At 42.5% G+C, this 22,539-nt stretch overlaps 1 protein-coding gene across 2 annotated transcripts; it reads right to left on the bottom strand.

The window, feature by feature from the left end:
- Positions 1 to 311: 311 nt before the first annotated feature.
- On the bottom strand, positions 312 to 22,175 carry LOC118368890 (coagulation factor XIII A chain-like). 2 transcript variants are annotated; one of them, XM_052497356.1, is made up of 15 exons: positions 22,081 to 22,175; positions 17,945 to 18,123; positions 16,130 to 16,318; positions 14,665 to 14,913; positions 12,475 to 12,593; positions 12,094 to 12,201; positions 11,637 to 11,811; positions 10,973 to 11,111; positions 9,855 to 9,958; positions 9,634 to 9,722; positions 6,579 to 6,735; positions 5,428 to 5,703; positions 2,981 to 3,141; positions 1,991 to 2,127; positions 312 to 1,094 (listed from the first exon to the last, which is right to left on the bottom strand). In XM_052497356.1, the coding sequence occupies exons 2-15, from the start codon at positions 18,099 to 18,101 to the stop codon at positions 953 to 955; spliced, it is 2,202 nt and encodes a 733-aa protein (XP_052353316.1). In that variant the 5' UTR covers positions 18,102 to 18,123; positions 22,081 to 22,175; the 3' UTR covers positions 312 to 952. The 2 variants fall into 2 exon arrangements, with proteins under 2 accessions (XP_052353316.1, XP_052353317.1); XM_052497357.1 differs by having other exon boundaries at positions 17,945 to 18,111; positions 22,081 to 22,172.
- Between the last annotated feature and the right edge of the window lie 364 nt (positions 22,176 to 22,539).

Here is a 22,539-nt window from a genome sequence, read left to right as displayed (position 1 = left end):
ATGTACGAAGGGCTATATAAATACATTTGATTTGATTTGATATGCTTTCGGATTGAACATAGAAGGATAACACAATAAACAGGCACTCACCATAGAAAGTCACCTTGTCTTCTTCTCATAATTGCAAGAATCCATTGTGATCAAAATAATGGACAACTATTCTTAATTTTGTTTTTCTAGTTGCTAGAGTTTGTAAAGGATCTTTCACTTTGCCTCCCATCATAAAACTTCACTTTACACTATGATGAATCACTTTGTTGCTTCATTTACATGTGTACATCACTGTTTTACAGATAGAAGTGCACAGAATATTTCGAAACCATCGTGTATTATTTTATTTGGGTGATATAAAAAATGTTGTGCTAAAAGTCAAAAGTAAAAACAAAACAATGACACTTAACTTGTCCTTAACGTCATTACATTACATACTGTAGTTCTATTTTGTGAAACAACATGACCATAGATGTATTCACTAATATTTAACAACAAAGAAACCCCATCTCTAAACTGTTGGTAAATGGGTTATAGTAGCTACATGTAAGATGTAAGATGTCTTTTACTTGAAGGCTATAGAAGTCATGTGAAAACAAAACAACTGCATTGAATTACAGTAAATGTTGCAGAGTTAGAAAATATATATATTTTGTGAAGCTACATGATCAGTGTACTAAAGTTAACAAAAGCAACAATTCAACCCTAGAGCTCTATTCAATCTGTATTGCTGAAGCGATATAGATTCCGCGATAAGGTCATTTCCGATTGAGCCGACATGCAGCGTTTAACGTGATTGCAGACTCAACTAAAAGGGTAACATTGCCTTTAAATTTTAATCACGCAGTAAAGCTGAATTTCCGAGATGCGGATTGAATAGAGCCCCTAATCTCTAAACTGTTGCTAGTTGGGCTGTAACAAGGCTGTAACAGGGCTGTAGATGTGTTGTCTCCTGTGTTGCTCAGGGCTTGACGGTGAGCTGGGCCTGTCCGTACACCTGTCTGAGGGCAGCACAGTCCAGACTGGCCATCAGCTTAGTTGGCCCCGCCCTACGGGGGGTGACACCCTCGGTCCACGTCAGGGACGAGCCTGCCGTGATCAGACTGGAATAGAAACATACATACAGTACATGAGTGCAATCCGACACAAGCGCACACATACACACACCCACGTAAGCTAAGGACCCTGGGACTAAACACCTCCCTCTGCAACTGGATCCTGGACTTCCTGATCGGCCGCCTCCAGGTGGTAAGGGTAGGCAACAGCACATCTGCCACATTGATCCTCAACACTGGGGCCCCTCAGGGGTGTATGCTTAGTACCCTCCTGTTCTCCCTGTTCACCCACGACTGTATGGCCAAACATGACTCCAACACCATCATTAAGTTTGCTGATGACACAACAGTGGTAGGCCTGATCACCGACAACGATGAGACAGCCTATAGGGAGAAGGGCAGAGAACTGGCAATATGGTGCCAGGACAACAACCTCTCCCTCAATGTGAGCCAGACGAAGGAGCTGATCGTGGACTACAGGAAAAGGTGGCCCAACAGGCCCCCTCTTAACATCAACGAGGCTGTAGTGGAGCGGGTCAAGAGTTTCAAGTTCCTTGGTGTCAACAAACTAGTTCTAGACACTCTAATGTACTTGTCCTCTTGCTCTTGCTCCAGATACTCAACTAGTCTAAAGAAGGTCAATTTTATTGCTTCTTTAATCAGGACAACAGTTTTCAGTTGTGCTAACATAATTGCAAAAGGTTTTTCTAATGATCAATTAACCTTGTAAAATGATAAACTTGGATTAGCCAACACAACGTGCCATTGGAACACAGGACTGATGGTTGCGGATAATGGGCCTCTGTACACCACCTAAGCATTTCACGGTAAGGTCTACACTTGTTGTATTCAGCGCATGTGACAAATAAAGTTTGATTTGATATACACGCAACACACACACACACACACACACAGATACCCACACACACACATACACTGCTCACCTGTAATGTTTATACTTGGGTGGCATGACTCCTGGCCCCTCCACACGAACATACACATCCTCCAGATTAAACTTGAATGGGTTTGTGAACTCCACGGTCACCACCATCTCCTCACTCACCTTGGCCAGACCAGACACCTACAGTGAGGCGGATGACAGTTTAGAACGGTCCTGACCCTAGCCGTGAAGACCCAGCTAGGATCGAGAAATGCAGCATATTTGTAAAATCCAGTGTACTTTATATACAGTACAAATTGATTAATTTTGTGCTTTCCACGATGTTCACAAAGTTACCACCAGGTGACCAGACCAGGAAAAAGTCCATCAAACCAGGTCAGGTCACAACAAAAAATTCTCAGCCTCAGATGACTGTCAGCAAAAATGTCCCCTATGTGGATTAATACGTTTTCTTTATTGAATGTAATTTAATCCAATATAAATTAATTGTTGAACATTGGTTGGATGGAGAGTTTGACGTATGTAGCATTATATTACCTATCTCTAGAGAGTTTGGGGTATGTAGCATTAAATGACCTACCTCTATAGAGCATTTGGGGTATGTAGCATTAAATGACCTACCTCTACAGTGTGTTTGGGGTATGTAGCATTATATGACCTACCTCTACAGAGAGTTTGGGGTATGTAGCATTAAATTACATACCTCTACAGAGGGTTTGGGGTATGTAGCATTATATGATCTACCTCTAGAGAGTTTGGGGGTGTGTAGGGTGACGACCCTCATGCTGGTGATGATCTGGCCGGTCTCCTTGACCTTCCCGGTGGCGATGAAGTGGAGGTTGGCCTGCTCCATGTAGCATTAAATTACCTACCTCTACAGAGAGTTTGGGGTATGTAGCATTATATGACCTACCTCTAGAGAGTTTGGGGTATGTAGCATTATAGGACCTTCCTCTACAGAGAGTTTGGGGGTATGTAGCATTATATAACCTACCTCTAGAGAGTTTGGGGAATGTAGCATTATATTACCTACCTCTACAGAGAGTTTGGGGGTGTGTAGGGTGACGACCCTCATGCTGGTGATGATCTGGCCGGTCTCCTTGACTTTCCCGGTGGCGATGAAGTGAAGGTTGGCCTGCTCCACCAGCTTTCTCATGTAGTCCTGGGAACGCACCTCCATCACCTGCTTCTCAGCTGGGAAAACACAGAGATGACTTAGGATATGCTTTGTCTCCATGAGTTTTATTTTCATTTTCACATATTTTCTGGGGCACCTGCTTAAGAAATATTGTAGATCAACTAGCGTGCTAATAGTAGAGAATGTTGATCTTACATGCACCCCTTAACCTCACTAGGGTAGGGGCCACTATTTTCACCTCCGGATGTAAAGCGTGCCCAAAGTAATCTGCCTGCTACTCAGGCCCAGAAGTTAGGATATGCATATAATTAGACATATTTGAAGATTTGGATAGAAAACACTCTACATTTTCCAAAACGGTTAACCTCTAATGACTCCCCATCCCGGGTCCGGGAGCGTAATCATCGACTGACACTAATTAGCATAACGCGGACATAAATATTCCTAGAAAATATTCCTATTCATGAAAATGACAAGTGAAATATATTGAGACACAGCTTAGCCTTTTGTTAATCACCCAGTCATCTCAGTTTTTCAAAATATGCTTTACAGCCAAAGCTAGACAAGCATTTGTATACGTTTATCGATAGCCTGGCATAGCATTTTGTCCAGCTAGCAGCAGGTAACTTGGTCACGGAAATCAGAAAAGCAATCAAATTAAATTGTTTACCTTTGATGAGCTTCGGATGTTTTCACTCACAAGACTCCGAGTTGGATAGCCAATGTTCCTTTTTTCCCAAAATATTATTTTTGTAGGCGAAATAGCTCCGTTTGTTGTTCACGTTTGGCTGAGAAATCGACTGGAAATTGCAGTCACGAAAACGGCAAAAAATATTCCAAATTAGCTCCATAATATAGACAGAAACATGGCAAACGTTGTTTATAATCAATCCTCAAGGTGTTTTTCAAATATCTATTCGATAATATATCCACCGGGACAATTGGTTTTTCAGTAGGACCGATTGGAATAATGGCTACCTCTGTATTTTACGCGAGAATCACGCCATCAGGTGACCACTTGCGCAATGTAGCCGCTTACGGGTATTCTTCAGCATAAATGCGTATAACTACGTCACAATGCTGTAGACACCTTGGGGAATACGGAGAAAAAGTAATCTGGTTGATAGCCCATTCACTGCTCAATAGGGACGCAGGGGAACGCAGAGCTTTCAAAACATGAGTCACTTCCGGATTGGATTTTTCTCAGGCTTTCGCCTGCAATATCAGTTCTGTTGTACACAGACAATATTTTTACAGTTTTGGAAACTTTAGATTGTTTTCTATCCTAAGCTGTCAATTACTGTATATGCATATTCTAGCATCTTGTCCTGACAAAATATCCTGTTTACTACGGGAACGTTATTTTTCCAAAAATGAAAATACTGCCCCCTAGTCACAAAAGGTTAAATAATGTCTGTGAGTATAACAGAACTGATATGGCTGGCGAAAACCTGAGAAAAATCCATCCAGGGGGTGGGATTTTTTTTATGTTTGTAGTTTTCTATTGAATGCCATTACAGTGTCCATTGACTTAGGACTCAAATTGCACTTCCTATGGCTTCCACTAGATGTCAACAGTCTTTAGAAATTGTTTCAGGCTTGTATTCAGAAAAATTAGGGTGTAAAACCACTTTGAATGAGTGGACACTGCAGTGTCCCGCCTTTCTTGTTTTTTTCTTGTTTTCCTTTAATATTGATGAAGCTATTGTCCGGTTGAAATGTTATTGACTATTATGACTAAAAACAACCTGAGGATTGATTATAAATATAATTTGACATGTTTCTATGAACTTTACTGATACTTTTCGGATTTTTCGTCTGTCTGTTGTGACTGCCTTTGAGCCTGTGGATTACTGAACAAAATGCGTGAACAAAACTGAGGTTTTTGGATATAAAGAGGGACTTTATCGTACAAAATGAACATTTATTGAGTAAATGGGAGTCATGTGAGTGCAAACATATGAAGATCATCAAAGGTAAGTGATTCATTTTATCACTATTTCTGACTTGTGTAACTCCTCTACTTGGCTGGTAACTGTTTGTAATGATTTGTCTGCTGGGCACTGTTCTCAGATAATCACATGGTATGCTTTCGCCATAAAGCCTTTTTGAAATCTGACACCGTGTTTGGAATAATTAAGTTCATCTTTAAACCGATGTATAACACTTATATGTTTTATGAATTTTTATAATGAGTATTTCTGTTTTTGAATTTGGTGCTCTGCAATTTCACTGGATGTTGGCCAGGTGGAACAGTAGCGTCCCACACCCCCTAGAGCGGTTAACACATACGGACATACACACACCCTCCTCAGCCCCTCCTCCTCCCTCAACCCGCCTACCTTTCTTGGGATCCAGAATCACTCTAGGTGTTTTGAAGAGGAACTCAGAACTGGTGACTCCAGTGTAATACACCACATTGCCACTGACGTACACGTCCACGGTACGCGCCTGGTCACTCGTGTTGTTGAACTCCAGCTTCAGCTCAAAGTCATCCCCCACCCTCACCTCCATCAGGGGCATGTCTAGCTCCACGTCAGCCTCCGGAGGGGTGGCCTTCTCACGATGACAGCCGTACTCCTCTGCCTTCTCCAGCACTGTGCGCTCCTCGGGACTACCTGTTGATGTGACGAGAGGGAGAGAGTATAAGGCCTCTCACAGAAGTTTCTAGAGTGGTGGTACCCCATTTGCAAAGAGACAAAACCCCTTGTTTTTCCATTTTGTTACCTTCTTTAGTGGGTGTCAGAACAGAAATTACAAGATTATGTTATAATGCTGTTATTGCATTAAATGGTTGTTTTATGCAGCAGAATAGGGGTTGTTAGAACATTGATCTGTGTGTGTTCTACTGAGGAGGGGAGTCTGGAAGATTTACGATGTCTTTGGGTGATACCGCATTCCAGAGCATTATGTTAATGTTTCTGTTCTATAATGTAACAGGGAGAGATGACTCCAGGGCCAGTCCTTGCTCTCAACACAATGAGAACTGTTTTTGCAGCAGCTGGGAAGCTGTGAATTATAAGTATCTTTCATACAAATTTGAACCTTGTGACCCATTCCATACATCTGTTGTTCGTCATGTAGCCTGAAGAGCGTGTATCTTGGCTATAAAAGACCTTTGTACATTTGTCTCGGGGCTCTCAACGAAAGATTCATCGACCAGCCGTCGGTAACGTATAGCACTCAATCGATTAACTTTATATGTGTGCGTTGTATTGACTTGTTCCCTTATTAATAAGTAAATAAAGATTTAGTTTAAGTATAACTCTGACTTGTGTGATAAGTTTGTCTCTCCTCATTTGATAGTAAAGAAATTAACCACCATGGGGGTAAGATTCCCGTGATGGAAAGTCAGATATGGCAGGCTGTTAATACTTTTTATGACACAGGAGTAAGCAGGAACTGACAAAGACTTAATCTGTGTCTGGGAAACCGTCCCTTTAAATGTTTGCTCTGTGACTCTCCCTCCATCCCTCCACTCCTCCTCTCCTACCCTCAGGGAACTTGTACTGATCAGTGATGTCACGGCGAGCATCCTGGCCGGGCACTTTGGTCACCACCATCCTGCCAACATGGCTGCTGTTGACCTTTACCGGCTCCAGAGTTCCGTCTCTGGGGTTCCGTGAGTAGAACACCACATCACTGTTCACCTACAGAACAGGAAGAATGGAACACGTTCATCATGTAAAACCAGTCATTAGTCAATTAGTCATATATTTGGTCATATATTTAGTCATTATTGTAATAATGTAATATATGGTAATATACAGTGCATTCTGAAAATATTCAGACCCCCTTTTCCACATTTTGTTATGTTACAGCCTTATTCTAAAATCTATTAAATATTTTTTCCCCTCATCAATCTACACAGAATACCCCATAATGACGAAGCAAAAACAGGTGTTAGAATTTTTGCAAAAAAAGAAAAACCTGAAATATCACATGTACATGCTCAGGTGCATCCTGTTTCCATCGATTATCCTTGAGATGTTTCTACAACTTTTGATAGAGTTCACCTGTGGTAAATTCAATTGATTGGACATGATTTGGAAAGGCCCACACCTGTTTATATAAGGTCCCACATTTGACAGTTCATGTCAGAGCAAAAACCAAGCCATGAGGTAAAAGGAATTGTCCTTAGAGCTCTGAGACAGGATTGTGTTGAGGCACTGATCTGGGGAAGGGTACCAAAATGTTTCTGCAGCATTGAATGTCCCCAAGAACACAGTGGCCTCCATCATTCTTAAATGGAAGAAGTTTGCAACCACCATGACTCCTAGAGCTGGCCGCCCGGGCAAACTCAGCAATCGGGGAAGAAGGGCATTGGTCAGGGAGGTGACCAAGAACCCGATGGTCACTTTGACAAAGCTCCAGAGTTCCTCTGTGGAGATGGGAGAACCTTCCAGAAGGACAACCATCTCTGCAACACTCCATCAATCAGGCCTTACGGTAGAATGGCCAGACGAAAGCCACTCCTCAGTAAAAGGAACATGACAGTATGTTTGGAGTTTGCCAAAAGGCACCTAAATGACTTCTCAGACCATGAGAAACAAGATTCTCTGGTCTGATGAAACCAAGATTGAACTATTTGGCCTGAATGCCAAGCGTCACTTCTGGAGGAAACATGACACCATCCCTACGGTGAAGCATAGTGGTGGCAGCATCATGCTGTGGGGTGGTGCACAATTGGCCCAGCGTTGTCCAGGTTAGGGGTAGGTTTGACCCGGGGTAGGCCATCATTGTAAAATAAGACTTGGTTCTTAACTGACTTGCCTAGTTAAATAAAGGTTCAATTAAAAAAGAAATCTAAATTCAAACGGCAGGGACTGGGAGACAGGATCGAGGGAAAGATGAACGGAGCAAAGTACAGAGAGATCCTTGATGAAAACTTGCTCAGGACCTCAGACCGGGGCAACGGTTCACCTTCCAACAGGACAACGACCCTAAGCACACAGCCAAGACAATGCAGGAGTGGCTTCGGGAGAAGTCTCTGAATATCCTTGAGTTGCCCAGCCAGAGGCCTCACCATCCAACCTGACAGAGCTTGAGAGGATCTGCAGAGAAGAATGTGAGAAAGTCCCCAAATACAGGCATGCCAAAGCTTGTAGTGTCATACCCAAGAAGACTCAAGGCTGTAATCTCTGCCAAAGGTGCTTAACAAAGTACTGAGTAAAGGGTCTGGATACTTATGTAAATGTGATATTTCAGTTGTTGCTTTTTTATACATTTGCCCATTATGCGGTAGTGTGTGCAGATTGATGAGAACCCCCCCCAGATTTAATCCAGTGTAGAATACAGCTGTAACATCACAAAATGTGGAAAATGTCAAGGGGTCTGAATACTTTTTGAATGCACTGAATATTACCATATGCATTTCCATATATATAACCATATGTATTACCATATATATAACCATATGTATTACCATATATATATAACCATATGTATTACCATATATATATATATATATACAACCATATGTATTATATAACCATATGTATTACCATATATAACCATATATATGTTGCACCCTCGACAATCACTGTGATTATTATTATTTGACCCTGCAGGTCATTAATGAACATTTGAACATCTTGGCCATGTTCTGTTATAATCTCCACCCGACACAGCCAGAAGAGGACTGGCCACCCCTCATAGCCTGGTTCCTCTCTAGGTTTCTTCCTAGGTTCTGGCCTTTCTACAGAGTTTTTCCTAGCCACCGTGCTTCTACACCTGCATTGCTTGCTGGTTGGGGTTTTAGGCTGGGTTTCTGTACAGCACTTTGATATATCAGCTGATGTAAGGCCTTTATAAATACATTTGATTGATTGATTACCATATACATAACCATATGTATTACCATATATATACAGTGGGGCAAAAAAGTATTTAGTCAGCCACCAATTGTGCAAGTTCTCCCACTTAAAAAGATGAGAGAGGCCTGTAATTTTCATCATAGGTTCACTTCAACTATGACAGACATAGTTGAACAGCCCCAAAACATCACTGCTCTAGAGGAGATCTGCATGGAGGAATAGGCCAAAATACCAGCAACAGTGTGTGAAAACCTTGTGAAGACTTACAGAAATCGTTTGACCTCTGTTATTGCCAACAAAGGGTATATAACAAAGTATTGAGGTAAACCTTTGTTATTGACCAAATACTTATTTTCCACCATAATTTGCAAATAAATTCATAAAAAATCCTACAATGTGATTTTCTGGATTTTCTTTCTCCATTTTGTCTGTCATAGTTTAAGTGTACCTATGATGAAAATTACAGGCATCTTTCATCTTTTTAAGTGGGAGAACTTGCACAATTGGTGGCTGACTAAATACTTTTTTGCCCCACTGTATATATATATTACCATAGTAATAACCCCCCAAATATGTATAGTTACTGTATATTCACTGTTAGACTAACAGTTCACTAATTATATCTTTAAATTAGCTTTCTTGGTAAGTGGTCAGTAAGGGTAACATTTTGTATACTGTCCTGTGCAGTTAGTGCCCTGCTCCACTAGGGTGGCTCGTCGTTGTAGTCTTTACCTCAGCAAACAGGAATGGTGCATCGAACGGGAAGCAGATCTGTCCGTGTTTGATGGCCTGGACAGATGCAGGACCACACCTGTACATCCCTATGGAAAGACACATGAGGTATTTTATTACAAATATGTATTAGTACAGTATAACATAGTTACTACCTCTTAAACATGGTCAGCAAGATCAGCAAAAGTGTACACGCGCATGTGTGTGTGTGCGCATCTCACCATCGCTGGTCTCCTGGGGTGTAGCATCCACAGCCTGCCAGCCCCCAAACCCTTGAGGAAGGTCCGGCCTGCTCATGTAGCACTCGTTCCAGCAATGGTAGTTCCTATGGCAACATAACCATCCCATCATTTCACTGTAACATCCAATGATTGTAAATGCAGTGTATGTAGCCTTTAAATGCAGTGCATGTAGTCTTTAAACGCAGTGTATGTACTCTAAATGCAGTGTATGTAGTCTTTAAATGCAGTGTATGTACTCTTTAAATGCAGTGTATGTAGCCTTTAAATGCAGTGCATGTAGTCTTTAAACGCAGTGTATGTACTCTAAATGCAGTGTATGTAGTCTTTAAATGCAGTGTATGTACTCTAAATGCAGTGTATGTAGTCTTTAAATGCAGTGTATGTACTCTAAATGCAGTGTATGTAGTCTTTAAATGCAGTGTATGTACTCTAAATGCAGTGTATGTACTCTAAATGCAGTGTATGTAGTCTTTAAATGCAGTGTATGTACTCTAAATGCAGTGTATGTAGTCTTGTGGATTAATTATGTTTTTAAATCGTCAATTCAAATCAGAAGGTGATTTCAAGCATTGTCTGTCATTGAATCAGTTCTACCAAATGAAGTAGTGTTGAGCGATTCACCAAAATGTTGTTTTTTTGGGAGGGTTACTTTCTTCCATTTACAATAGTTCACAAAAAAAAAAGTTGAACTATGTGGGATGCTGGCTGAAGGGAGTTGTAGTGTTCATTAAGCAAATATTCAAGCTAGTTCAGCGCAGAAACGTGGTAATGAACTACTTAATTAAGCATAAAACATGAGGCGGTGTGTTATGACATTTTATCATGACTGTGATGTGGTCATAGCCACGAGACTATGTTATTTTATTGGGATCCCCATTAGCTGTTGCAAAAGCAGCAGCTAGACCACCACAGCCATGATAAAATGCCATAATACATGGCCTCAAGTGTATTATTGCTTTTATACAACGGGTTACCAGCATTAAAAATCAAGATTATTTTCCAAACTATCAATTGTTACACAAAATATGATGTTACATTCAATAACACTGATTGTCAAATGATTTCAATTGTCTTCTGTCACTCTGAATCAGTTCTACCAGATGGAGTCCTTGGTGCGGTGCTTGTCAATTCTGCCATTCTCATCCAGGATAACATCAGTCTTCAGGTTGCCGTCGTTGTCATGGGCAGAGAAGAAGTTGGTGACAACCCTGGCGGGGATGCCCAGGCAGCGCAGGACTGGAGAGTGGGAAGGGAAGGAAAATGATTTCATCAGCAAATAAAATAATAAAATAATTATTATATTTAATTATTATTTATTATTATCAGCAAATACAAAATAAATATAAGGAATTCTGCACATCAAAGAGGGGAATAAGTTATTTCAAATATGTTTGTTACAATAAACTAAACAGCAGCAGCTTGTCACTCCAAACCGTAGACTACTACTGAACCCCAACCCTATTCTAACACTCTTCATTCTCTAATAATGGGTGGTATAGCCATTCATACTAAGGCAATGTCTCCAAATCCTGGTCCCGGGGACCCAAAGCGGTGGACATTTTAGTTTTTGATCGAGTACTAAAACAGCTGATTCCACTAATCATCTCATCATCAAGCCTTTGATTAGAATCAGGTGTATTAGTGCTAGTTGCAAAACCAAAAATGTGCACCCCTTTTGGGTCCCCTGGACCAGGATACCTTAGTATGAATGTCTTGCAAAACACTGTACTAAGGGATGAACGGTGGTGTTGCGAGTCTCACAGGTGTTGAAGACGGCAGCATAGACCCAGCACTGGGCGTAGCAGACGGGTGTCTTGCTGCTGGAGTAGTTGAGGAGGATCTCAGTGCTTCCTGTCCAGGAGGTGGGTGCCACTCCGTAGGTGTAATCACCACTCCAGTTCCCCACCAGCACCCCATCGTCGTCATGAGAGTTCAGCTGTGAGAAAGAGAGGTAAATATGCTGTAGTTTGAGTCTGAAATGGCACCCAATTCCTTGTGTAGAAATCTGTCTTCAGTACAAATCTCTGTTCTGTACAACTCTCTCTTCCGTACAAATCTCTCTTCTGTACAAATCTCTCTTCTGTTCAAATCTGTCTTCTAATATGGCTTTTTCATTTCTCCATTGAGTTTTACTTGTACTATGTGAAAAGGTTGTAAGAATGTTATCTGAATTGGTTCTCTGTATTGTATTGACTGGTGGTAACCACGTAACCCTCACCATGGCGGAGGCCTTCCGGGCTACTTTGATGGCGTCGCCCCGGTTGGTGATGGGCATGGCAGCTTTATCCATGATGAACAGACAGGCATCCAGCACCCCATAGTCAAACTGCAACAAGCAACGTTTAAAATTGAGGATTAACTTGTAAATATGCGTCTGAGGATTTGATGGTCAGTCTTTTGTATTCAAAGTAATACATGCGTGGAAAACATATTGTGTGGAACATGTGTGGGAATTCTCTGTTGCACGTCGGGCCAACCAACCCAATTTATCTGTGACTATATTCACAACACAGCATGGCTTCTTGGGCTTTATTAACAGACATACACTATGAAATTGTGTTTTGAAATGATTGTCCAAACAATGTAAAATGATGTGTACCTGACCAAAGTTCCAGGGCCGCTCAGACATGTCGTCATATGCCCCGTGGTAGATGACCCCCACCTCGTTGAGAACACACTCCTCCCTCTCATCGGCATCATCCAGGAACACAGAATCACCTGATGGAAGGAAAACAGAACTTTAGAATGGAATTCAAAATTCTATGTTCAGAATGTAAGTCGCTCTGGATAAGAGCGTCTGCTAAATGACTTAAATGTAAATGTAAATGTATAGTTGAAGTCGGAAGTTTACATGCACTTAGGTTCGAGTCATTAAAACTTGTTTTTCAACCACTCCACAAATTTCTTGTTTTTCAAACTATAGTTTTGGCAAGTCGGTTAGGACATCTACTTTGTGCATGACACAAGTAATTTTTCCAACAATTGTTTACAGACAGATTATTTCACTTATAATTCACTGTATCACAATTCCAGTGGGTCAGAAGTTTACATACACTGTTGACTGTGCCTTTAAACAACTGGCAAAATTCCAGAAAATTATGTCATAGCTTTAGAAGCTTCTGATAGACTAATTGACATCATTTGAGTCAATTGTAGGTGTATCTTTGGATGTATATCAAGGCCCACCTTCAAACTCAGTGCCTCTTTGCTTGACATCATGGGGAAATCAAAAGAAATCAGCCAATACCTCAGAAAGGAAATTGTAGACCTCCACAAGTCTGGTTCATCCTTGGGAGCAATATCCAAGTTCCTGAAGGTACCATGTTCATATGTACAAACAATAGTATGCAAGTATAAACACCATGGGACCACACAGCCGTCATACCGCACAGGAAGGAGATGCGTTCTGTCGCCTGGAGATGAATGTACTTCGGTGCGAAAAATGCAAATCAATCACAGAACAACAGCAAAGGACCTTGTGAAGATGCTGGAGGAAACGGGTACAAAAGTATCTATATCCACAGTAAAATGAGTCCTATATCGACATAAACTGAAATGCCGCTCAGCAAGAAAGACGCCACTGCTCCAAAACCGCCATAAAAAAGCCAGACTACGGTTTGCAACTGCACATGAAGACAAAGATCATACTTTTTGGAGAAATGTCCTCCGGTCTGATGAAACAAAAATATAACTATTTGGCCATAATGACCATCATTATGTTTGGAGGAAAAAGTGGGAGGCTTGTAAGCTGAAGAACAAAATCCCAACCAGGAAGCACTGGGGTGGCAGCATCATGTTATGGGGATGCTTTGCTGCAGGAGGGACTGGTGCACTTAACAAAATAGCTGTTATCATGACGGAAGAAAATTATGTGGATATATTGAAGAAACATCTCTCAAGACATCAGTCAGGAAGTTAAAGCTTGGCCGCAAATGGGTCTTCCAAATGGACAATGACCCCAAGCATATTTTACCTTTATTTAACTAGGCAAGTCAGTAAATAACAAATTCTTATTTTCGATGATGGCCTAGGAACAGTGGGTTAAATGCCTTGTTCAGGGGCAGAACAACAGATTTTTACTTTGTCAGCTTAGGGATTCAATATTGTAACCTTTCGGTTACTAGTCCAACAATCTAACCACTAGGCTACCTGCCACCCCTTTCAAAGTTGCATACCTTCAAAGTTGTGGCAAAATGGCTTAAGGACAACAAATTCAAGGAATTGGAGTGGCCATCACAAAGCCCTGACCTCAATCCTATAGAACATTTGTGGGCAGAACTGAAAAACCGTGTGTGAGCAAGGAGGCCTTACAAACCTCACTCAGTTACATCAGCTCTGTCAGGAGGAATGGGCCAAAATTCACCCAACGTATTGTGGGAAGCTTGTGTTTGACCAAAGTTAAACATTTAAAGGCAATGCTACCAAATACTAATTGAGTGTATGTAAACTTCTGGCCCACAGGGAAGGTGATGAAAGAAATAAAATCTGACATAAATTATTCTCTCTAGTATTATCCTGACATTTCACATTCTTAAAATAAAGTTGTGATCCTAACTGACCTAAAACAGGGCATTTTTACTAAGATTAAATGTCAGGAATTGTGAAAAACTGAGTTTAAATGTATTTGGGTATGTAAACTTCCGACTTCAACTGTATGTTTTTAAACAAGATAGAGGTAGCTTGATCAATCAATCAATCAATCAATCAATCAATTAATGAATCAGCACAAACAACTGATGTGGGACCAGACTAGTGGAATAGCTGTCATCCGTCAGTGTCGATCACAGACCTGTTGCCCAGGCGTTGAAGAGAACGTAGAGGTCTCGACTCTTGTCCCTCCTGGTCCTGCGGATTCCGTAGGGCGTCACCACCGCCACGTACGTGCGCCACTTTCCCACAATGCAGTCTGGCGCGGGGGTGATGCCCACTGTGACTACGTTGTCGGTGCTGTCCACCACCCGGCCAGCCCACGGGCTCTGGCGGTCCTTGGCCACAGACACGGGGATGTAGGTGCCCTTACTGTACTGGGGACTGCCCCCTGGTGGATTGGTGGAACAAGAGGAATGACATGTCTTGCTAGCTTGCGAACACTGAGACTTCCGCTCCGGGGGTGAAGTTTCATCTAGGATCAGCTCCCCCTTCCCCAATTTTAACCTTAAAGGCCCAATGCAGTCAAAAACTAGATTTTATTGCATTTTATACATATTTCCATGCTATGAGGTTGGAATAATACTGTGAAATTGTGAAAATTATGATAATGTCCTTTTAGTATAAGAACTGTTTGAAAATGTTTTACATTTCTGCCTGTTTTGCTGGGATTGAGTTTTGGCTTTCCATGGCAGCATCACCATGTGGTAAATGAGTTAATAGACCACTAAGAAAGAGAGTTCCAAACCTCTCTACCAATAACAGCTCATTTTCAGTTTCCCCCTCCCCACTCAGACCACTCCCAGACTGTTCTAGCAAAATTCTTGTTTGAGAAATTACTCTTTGCTGAGAAGCTATTTTGTAGTTTTTTTTTACAATTTTAATTGAAAACAATCATAGTATGGTACTTCATTGTTACCCAGAAATGATTTGATATTGAGATACAAATGGCTGCTTTGGACCTTTAACCATTAGTGGGGAGTATGCAAAACTGACCCCAGATCAGCAACTTCACCTTACACCGAGCCTTCGCATTAAGCTATGGTAACACCCTGGACTAGAGATGTGGTACTCGAGACATGGTAACACCCTGGACTAGAGCCATGGTAACACCCTGGACTAGAGATATGGTAACACCCTCGACAAGAGCTAGGGTATTACCCTGGACTAGAGCTACGGTAACACCCTGGACTAGAGCTATGGTAACACCCTGGACTAGAGCTACGGTAACACCCTGGACTAGAGCTATGGTAACACCCTGGACTAGAGCTACGGTAAACCCTGGACGAGAGCTATGGTAACACCCTGGACTAGAGCTATGGTAAACCCTGGACTAGAGCTACGGTAAACCCTGGACGAGAGCTATGGTAGACCTAACCACTGATTCAAGAAAGAAAGATAAATACAGTATGACATGCACACTGTTGAATCCCTCCTTAGTTTGATTATGTTTCAAACTGTTAGATTAAAAACTGCAGGAGCATTTAACAGTGTATATTTATTTCATGACATTACTTTTGAACCGCTTCTTAATTAGTAACTATGCATACAGAGTGAGATGTTTTTGATTCTGGGAAGCTTTTTAGGTGGGGGTTTATTTATCTCACCAATGACGAACTCCACAGCAAACTGATCATCGGAGGGTTTGTAAGGACGGTCAAAGGTCACCTTGAGCTGGAACTCCTGGCCCCTACGGATGATGAGGTGGTCACTGGCATACAGGTGTGTGCTGTGCTGTGGCGTATTGACCTCATTTGGCCTCCGCAGCATGTTCACGTCCCAGATGTCCAAGAACTCTGGAGGGAGGGAGAAGGGGAGGGAGGGAGCGAGAGAGGGAGAGTGAGAGAGAGATGGGAAAGAGAGAGAGAGATGGGCGAGAGAGAGAGAGAGAAAGGGCGCAGGAGAGCGGGAGTGAGACCGAGGGGGCGGGAGAGAGGGGCAGGAGAACGGGTGAGAGAGAGAGAGGAGCGGGAGAGCGGGTGAGAGAGATAGACAGAGGGGGCGGGAGAGCGGAGGAGAGAGAGAGTGGGAGAGAGAGCGGGGGTGAGAGAGAGAGGGGGCAGGAGAGAGAGAGATGGGGAGAGGGAGAGAGAGAGATGGCACGGGCGGGAGAGATAGAGGGGGTGGGAGAGAGAGGGGGGGTGGGAGAGGGGGGGGCAGGAGAGAGGGCAGGAGAGAGAGATAGGGGGAGGGACGGAGAGAGAGGGAGAGAATATATAAGTGTATAAGGGAAGAGGAGAGACTTGAAGAAGACTGGAATTACTTACTTTTGTCATAATAATTTGGGCCCTGAGTTTTTCCTGGTCAAGTTAGGTGGTCATGGAAAATTCTGGGCCCTACATTTATGGCTATATGGGATACAGTTGAAACACAGACGCAGGATGCAATGTGTGAAATGTCAAATGTGGTAGCGTTTATAATGTTACCTCATAAGCATAGCATAGGGCCACCTGTCATCATTATCTGGCTCCAAGGAGCATTCCTGTGAGACGAGGCCATACCCCAAACTATTCAACCTTTGTTGTCATTCAGTTAAGCCTGTAATCGATTGAAGTGTATTTGAGATTTAAAAAGGCTTCTGAAAGTTTGTCATTTCCAAAATGTAAATTACTTATAATCCACATAATTCACATTTCCTGTTGCTGCAGGATTATTTTCTTGCAGTAGCAAATTTACTCAAATTAAGACCCCACATTAAGAGTGGGAACTATTGTTCGAAGTGGTCCGAATGTGGGGCTATGCCCCCCCACATCCATAAATTTGAGAATTTTGCATTTTTCAAACACCTGAAACAGCTCTTTCCTGTAATCTAGAGCCATAATCGTTATGCTTAATTTTAAGTAAATAATATGTATATATTTCAGCATATCTATACCTCTTGTGCTGTCTGTGTCCTCCTGACTGCTGGTTCATTAAAAAAAAAAATATATATATAATATATAAAAAAGAAAAGGGTTTTCTGCATCTCTGCTAAAATCTGGGTAAAATATTGAAAGGAATGTGAGTCTTGTTCAGTACATTTATTTATTGCTTGCTTTTCTAAAGTCTACCAACCTTGCCAACAGGCATGCCAGCTAAGATAGTTAGACAAGCTAGCTACTCTAACTTGATTGATAGCCTGAAATGTCTTCTTGGTAGCTAGTTAGGAGATTGGGAACCTATCTGGGCTAGCTAAAGCAAACTTCATAAAATTGCTAGGTGGCTATAGTATTTGTTTTAAAACCGCACACATCTGAGGGGGCACACACACAGTGCCTCCTTATCCTCCTCACACACACACACACACACACACACACACACACACACACACACACACACACACACACACACACACACACACACACACACACACACACACACACACACACACACACACACACACACACACACACACACACACACAAGCTCATTCTCCTCCTCACCCCTGAGTGGAGGAGGTCCTCGGGGTCCAATTATCCCGAAGGAATCGAACTCAGGCACCTCCTCCCCCTCTGCATTGGAGCTGGCGATGGGGGCGGCGCTGCGACCGCGGTGGGACACCTGGGGTGGTGGCTGGGCTGCGGGCTCCGGGTTAGACATGGTACAAGCGCTGAAATGTCACCTCACAGGCCCGGGACACATTCAGATGGACAGACGGACAGACGGACAGACGGACAGACGGACAGACAGACAGGCAGACACACAGGCAGACAGGCAGGCAGACAGACAGACAGAGTGATAATGTTATAATATACCGCAGAACAGTTCAGAAGTTCATAAAGAATAATATTAAATGGGCAGGAGGGATCAGATCAGCAATCTGAGATGCTTAATGAACACCGGTCCTGAATTCCATCCATGGTAGCATATCACTGACAACTCCATTCATATTCAGCTAACCCTTTGAGAGGACAGTTGTACTGTGGATGCTAAGGGATTAACTGTTCCGACAACCATCTGTTTCACATTGAGTTATGGCAGCTGTAGTGAACGTGAGTACGGAGCTGGACGAGACACACGCAAACTTTAACACAAGCCACGTGTATATATATATATATATAAAACATATTTGCATATCAGTGACTAGATCAGCAAACTGAGGTATGAAATGCTTTGTGGTTTCACTGAGAGGAGCCTGTGTTTGTTTTTGTCTTGTTGTTTATTTATGTGCTGTATAAATAAAACGAGGGCGCAATTCCAAAAAGCGGTTGGCAAAGTCAAACATTTTTGTGTTGTTTGTTTTGGCGTTCTGTTATTCTGAGTTCCATCTAATAGGGACTGACATCAAAACCATGGAAGTAAATTAAGTCTCTCATCCACAGATGATGCAATCTCTATTGCACTCCACACTGCGCTTTCACACCTGGACAAAAGGAACACCTATGTGAGAATGCTATTCGTTGACTACAGCTCAGCATTTAACACCATAGTGCCCTCAAAGCTCATCACTAAGCTAAGGACCCTGGGACTAAACACCTCTCTCTGCAACTGGATGCTGGACTTCCTGATGAGCCGACCCCAGGTGGTAAGGGAAGGTGACAACACATCCACCACGCTGATCCTCAACACGGGGGCCCCACAGGGGTGCGTGCTCAGTAACCTCCTGTACTCCCTGTTCACTCATGACTGCACATCCAGGCACGACTCCAACACCATCCTTAAGTTTGCCAATGACACAACAGTGGTACGCCTAATCACCGACAATGACGAGAGAGCCTATAGGGAGGAAGTCAGAGATCTGGCCATGTGGTGCCAAGACAACAACCTCTCCCTCAACGACATCAAGACAAGGAGATGATTGTGGACGACAGGAAAAGGAAGACCGAGCACACCCCCATTCTCATCGACGGGGCTGTAGTGGAGCAGGTTGAGAGCTTCAAGTTCCTTGGTGTCCACATCACCAACAAACTAACATGGTCCAAGCACACCAAGACAGTCGTGAAGAGGGCACGACAAAACCTATTCCCCCTCAGGAGACTGAAATAATTTGGCATGAGTTCTCAGATCCTCAAAAGGTTCTACAGCTGCACCATCGAGAGCATCCTGACTGGTTGCATCACTACCTGGTATGGGAACTGCTCGGCCTCCGACTGAAAGACACTATAGAGGGTAGTGCGTACGGCCCAGTACATCACTGGGGCCAAGCTTCCAGCCATCCAGGACCTCTATACCAGGCGGTGTCAGAGGAAGACCCTAAAAATTGTCAAAGACTCCAGCCACCCTAGTCACAAACTGTTCTGTCTGCTACCACACGGCAAGCTGTACCAGAGCGCCAAGTCTAGGTCCAAGAGGCTTCTAAACAGCTTCTGCCCCCAAGCCACAAGACTCCTGAACATCTAATCAAATGGCTACCCAGACTATTTACGCTGCTGCTACTCTCTGTTATTATCTGTGCATAGTCACTTTAATAACTCTACCTACATGTACATATTACCTCAATTACCTACTAACTAGTGCCCCCCCCCACACACATTGACTCTGTACCCCCTTTCATATAGCCTCGCTATTGTTATTTTACTGCTGCTCTTTAATTATTTGTTACTTTTATTTATTTATTTTTTATGTATTTTTTCTTAAAACTGCATGGTTGGTTTAGGGCTTTTAAGTAAGCATTTCACTATAAGGTTGTATTTGGGCACATGTGACAAATAACATTTGATTTGATAAAGCAGCATTAAGATAAAGATCCCCTCACCCAACCACCCCCCCTGGGGGTCTTTACTTTCACAGCCTGTTTATTATAGATTGGGAGGAGGGGGGTGGGTTTTATTGAAACGAGTATGCAAGAGTTTTAATAATTCAATACACAATGGTTGTTTTCATAAAATGCTAGTATGGCACAGCATACGTCATGCAGCTTTGTGGCACAAACACCTATTTGAGAATGGAGTCGTTATGTCATGGGCGTGTGCTGTGCTGGTCCAGGAGACAGGTTTGGGGTTTATGTCAACCGAACAGCATTTGTATCAACCAAACAACCCAGCATTTTTGTGTGCATTTAGAGTGCACACAAACGTGCATTCTGTACAAACAACATCACCACCAGGTTTTTGAGATGTTCTTTGGGACTGTGCCTATTTGTTGTGGAAATGCTGCAGGATATTACTATTTTCAGCCATAAATCAATGGATTATACCATATATATACTGTATATATACTATATACTATATACTATATACTGGGCTACATTTTCAAAAAAATACTGTGAACCTCATTATAATCTCACAGTGTGATTTAGTTTGAAACTTTTCTTCAACAATGTGTGTTATAAGGAGCTGATTATTTAAAAAAAAATTAAACTAAGCAATACATCAAGTTCTCTTTATGAAGCACATTGTTGAGGACATTTTTCAAATGTAGTCATGCTGTCAGATCATAACCAGCTTTATATCATTTTTTCCACTTTGCGCCATGCCTTTGAACTACAAAAATGTCCCCATACAGTTGTATGTAGTGTGGTGTGTACATGCATTAAATATACACACTTGTGCAAACGTGACTCCTGCATTAATAGTGTAACAGCATTTTACAACCAAATGCCAAAGTAAAGGAAAAGAAAAAGATGCAGAAGCATCAAATAATCCTGATTCTGAACCAGATCACAGTGTGGAATAAACTGAACCAGATCACGGTGTGGAATAAACTGAACCAGATCACGGTGTGGAATAAACTGAACCAGATCACGGTGTGGAATAAACTGAACCAGATCACGGTGTGGAATAAACTGAACCAGATCACAGTGTGGAATAAACTGAACCAGATCACAGTGTGGAATAAACTGAACCAGATCACAGTGTGGAATAAACTGAACCAGATCACAGTGTGGAATAAACTGAACCAGATCACGGTGTGGAATAAACTGAACCAGATCACAGTGTGGAATAAACTGAACCAGATCACAGTGTGGAATAAACTGAACCAGATCACAGTGTGGAATAAACTGAACCAGATCACGGTGTGGAATAAACTGAACCAGATCACAGTGTGGAATAAACTGAACCAGATCACGGTGTGGAATAAACTGAACCAGATCACGGTGTGGAATAAACTGAACCAGATCATGGTGTGGAATAAACTGAACCAGATCATGGTGTGGAATAAACTGAACCAGATCACGGTGTGGAATAAACTGAACCAGATCACGGCGTGGAATAAACTGAACCAGATCACGGTGTGGAATAAACTGAACCAGATCATGGTGTGGAATAAACTGAACCAGATCACAGTGTGGAATAAACTGAACCAGATCACAGTGTGGAATAAACTGAACCAGATCACAGTGTGGAATAAACTGAACCAGATCATGGTGTGGAATAAACTGAACCAGATCACAGTGTGGAATAAACTGAACCAGATCATGGTGTGGAATAAAGAACAATTCAAAGCAGCACTCTGTTCTCATGCTGGAACTGGAACATTCCATTTAGGACTTTCATAAGCCCCCAGGTCCCCACATTAAAATGGGCTTTTATTAGCATTTAGAAAAAATGTAAAGGTGCTGTAGTATGTAACAAAATCGAGAGATGGAGACACGGGCCGAATTAAAGGTCTTGCAGTGACCAGTGAATACTAAACTCACCTCTGGAGAAGTTGAAGAGGGGAAGGTTGCAGTAGACTGGTAGAATTGTTCCTCAGTCGGCTGAGTGTGTCTCTCTCACACAGAAATTTGCTACTGGCTCTCTGTATGAGGACCCTCTGCATCCACTTATATACAGGGGAGGGAAGGGCCCTCTCCATGGCAGAGATAGTGTGTGTGTGTGTGTGTGTGTGTGTGTGTGTGTGTGTGTGTGTGTGTGTGTGTGTGTGTGTGTGTGTGTGTGTGTGTGTGTGTGTGTGTGTGTGTGTGTGTGTGTGTGCCTGTGAGCCTGTGTGCGTGTGTGTGTGTGTGTGTGTGTGTGTGTGTGTGTGTGTGTGTGTGTGTGTGTGTGTGTGTGTGTGTGTGTGTGTGTGTGTGTGTGTGTGTGTGGTGTGTACGTGTGCGTGTGTGTGTGCGAGAGAGACAGTCTCAGTGTTTGTGGTGGGATGGGCTGTGTGTATA

Source organism: Oncorhynchus keta, chromosome 35 (genome assembly GCF_023373465.1).
Source record: "Oncorhynchus keta strain PuntledgeMale-10-30-2019 chromosome 35, Oket_V2, whole genome shotgun sequence".
In the NCBI taxonomy this organism is placed as follows: Eukaryota; Metazoa; Chordata; class Actinopteri; order Salmoniformes; family Salmonidae; genus Oncorhynchus; species Oncorhynchus keta.
The sequence above is the reverse complement of the archived record's forward strand: the minus strand, read 5'-3'. Positions and strand labels throughout refer to the sequence as shown.

Coding starts and splice junctions, on each gene's coding strand:
- LOC118368890 (XM_052497356.1), bottom strand. CDS start 18,101: ATGTCTAACCCGGAGCCCGCAGCCCAGCCACCACCCCAGGTGTCCCAC. Junction 16,319..17,944: donor AGGACCTCCTCCACTCAGGG/GTGAGGAGGAGA, acceptor CCCTCCCTCCAG/AGTTCTTGGACATCTGGGAC. Junction 14,914..16,129: donor TGCTGTGGAGTTCGTCATTG/GTGAGATAAATA, acceptor CCAATCCACCAG/GGGGCAGTCCCCAGTACAGT.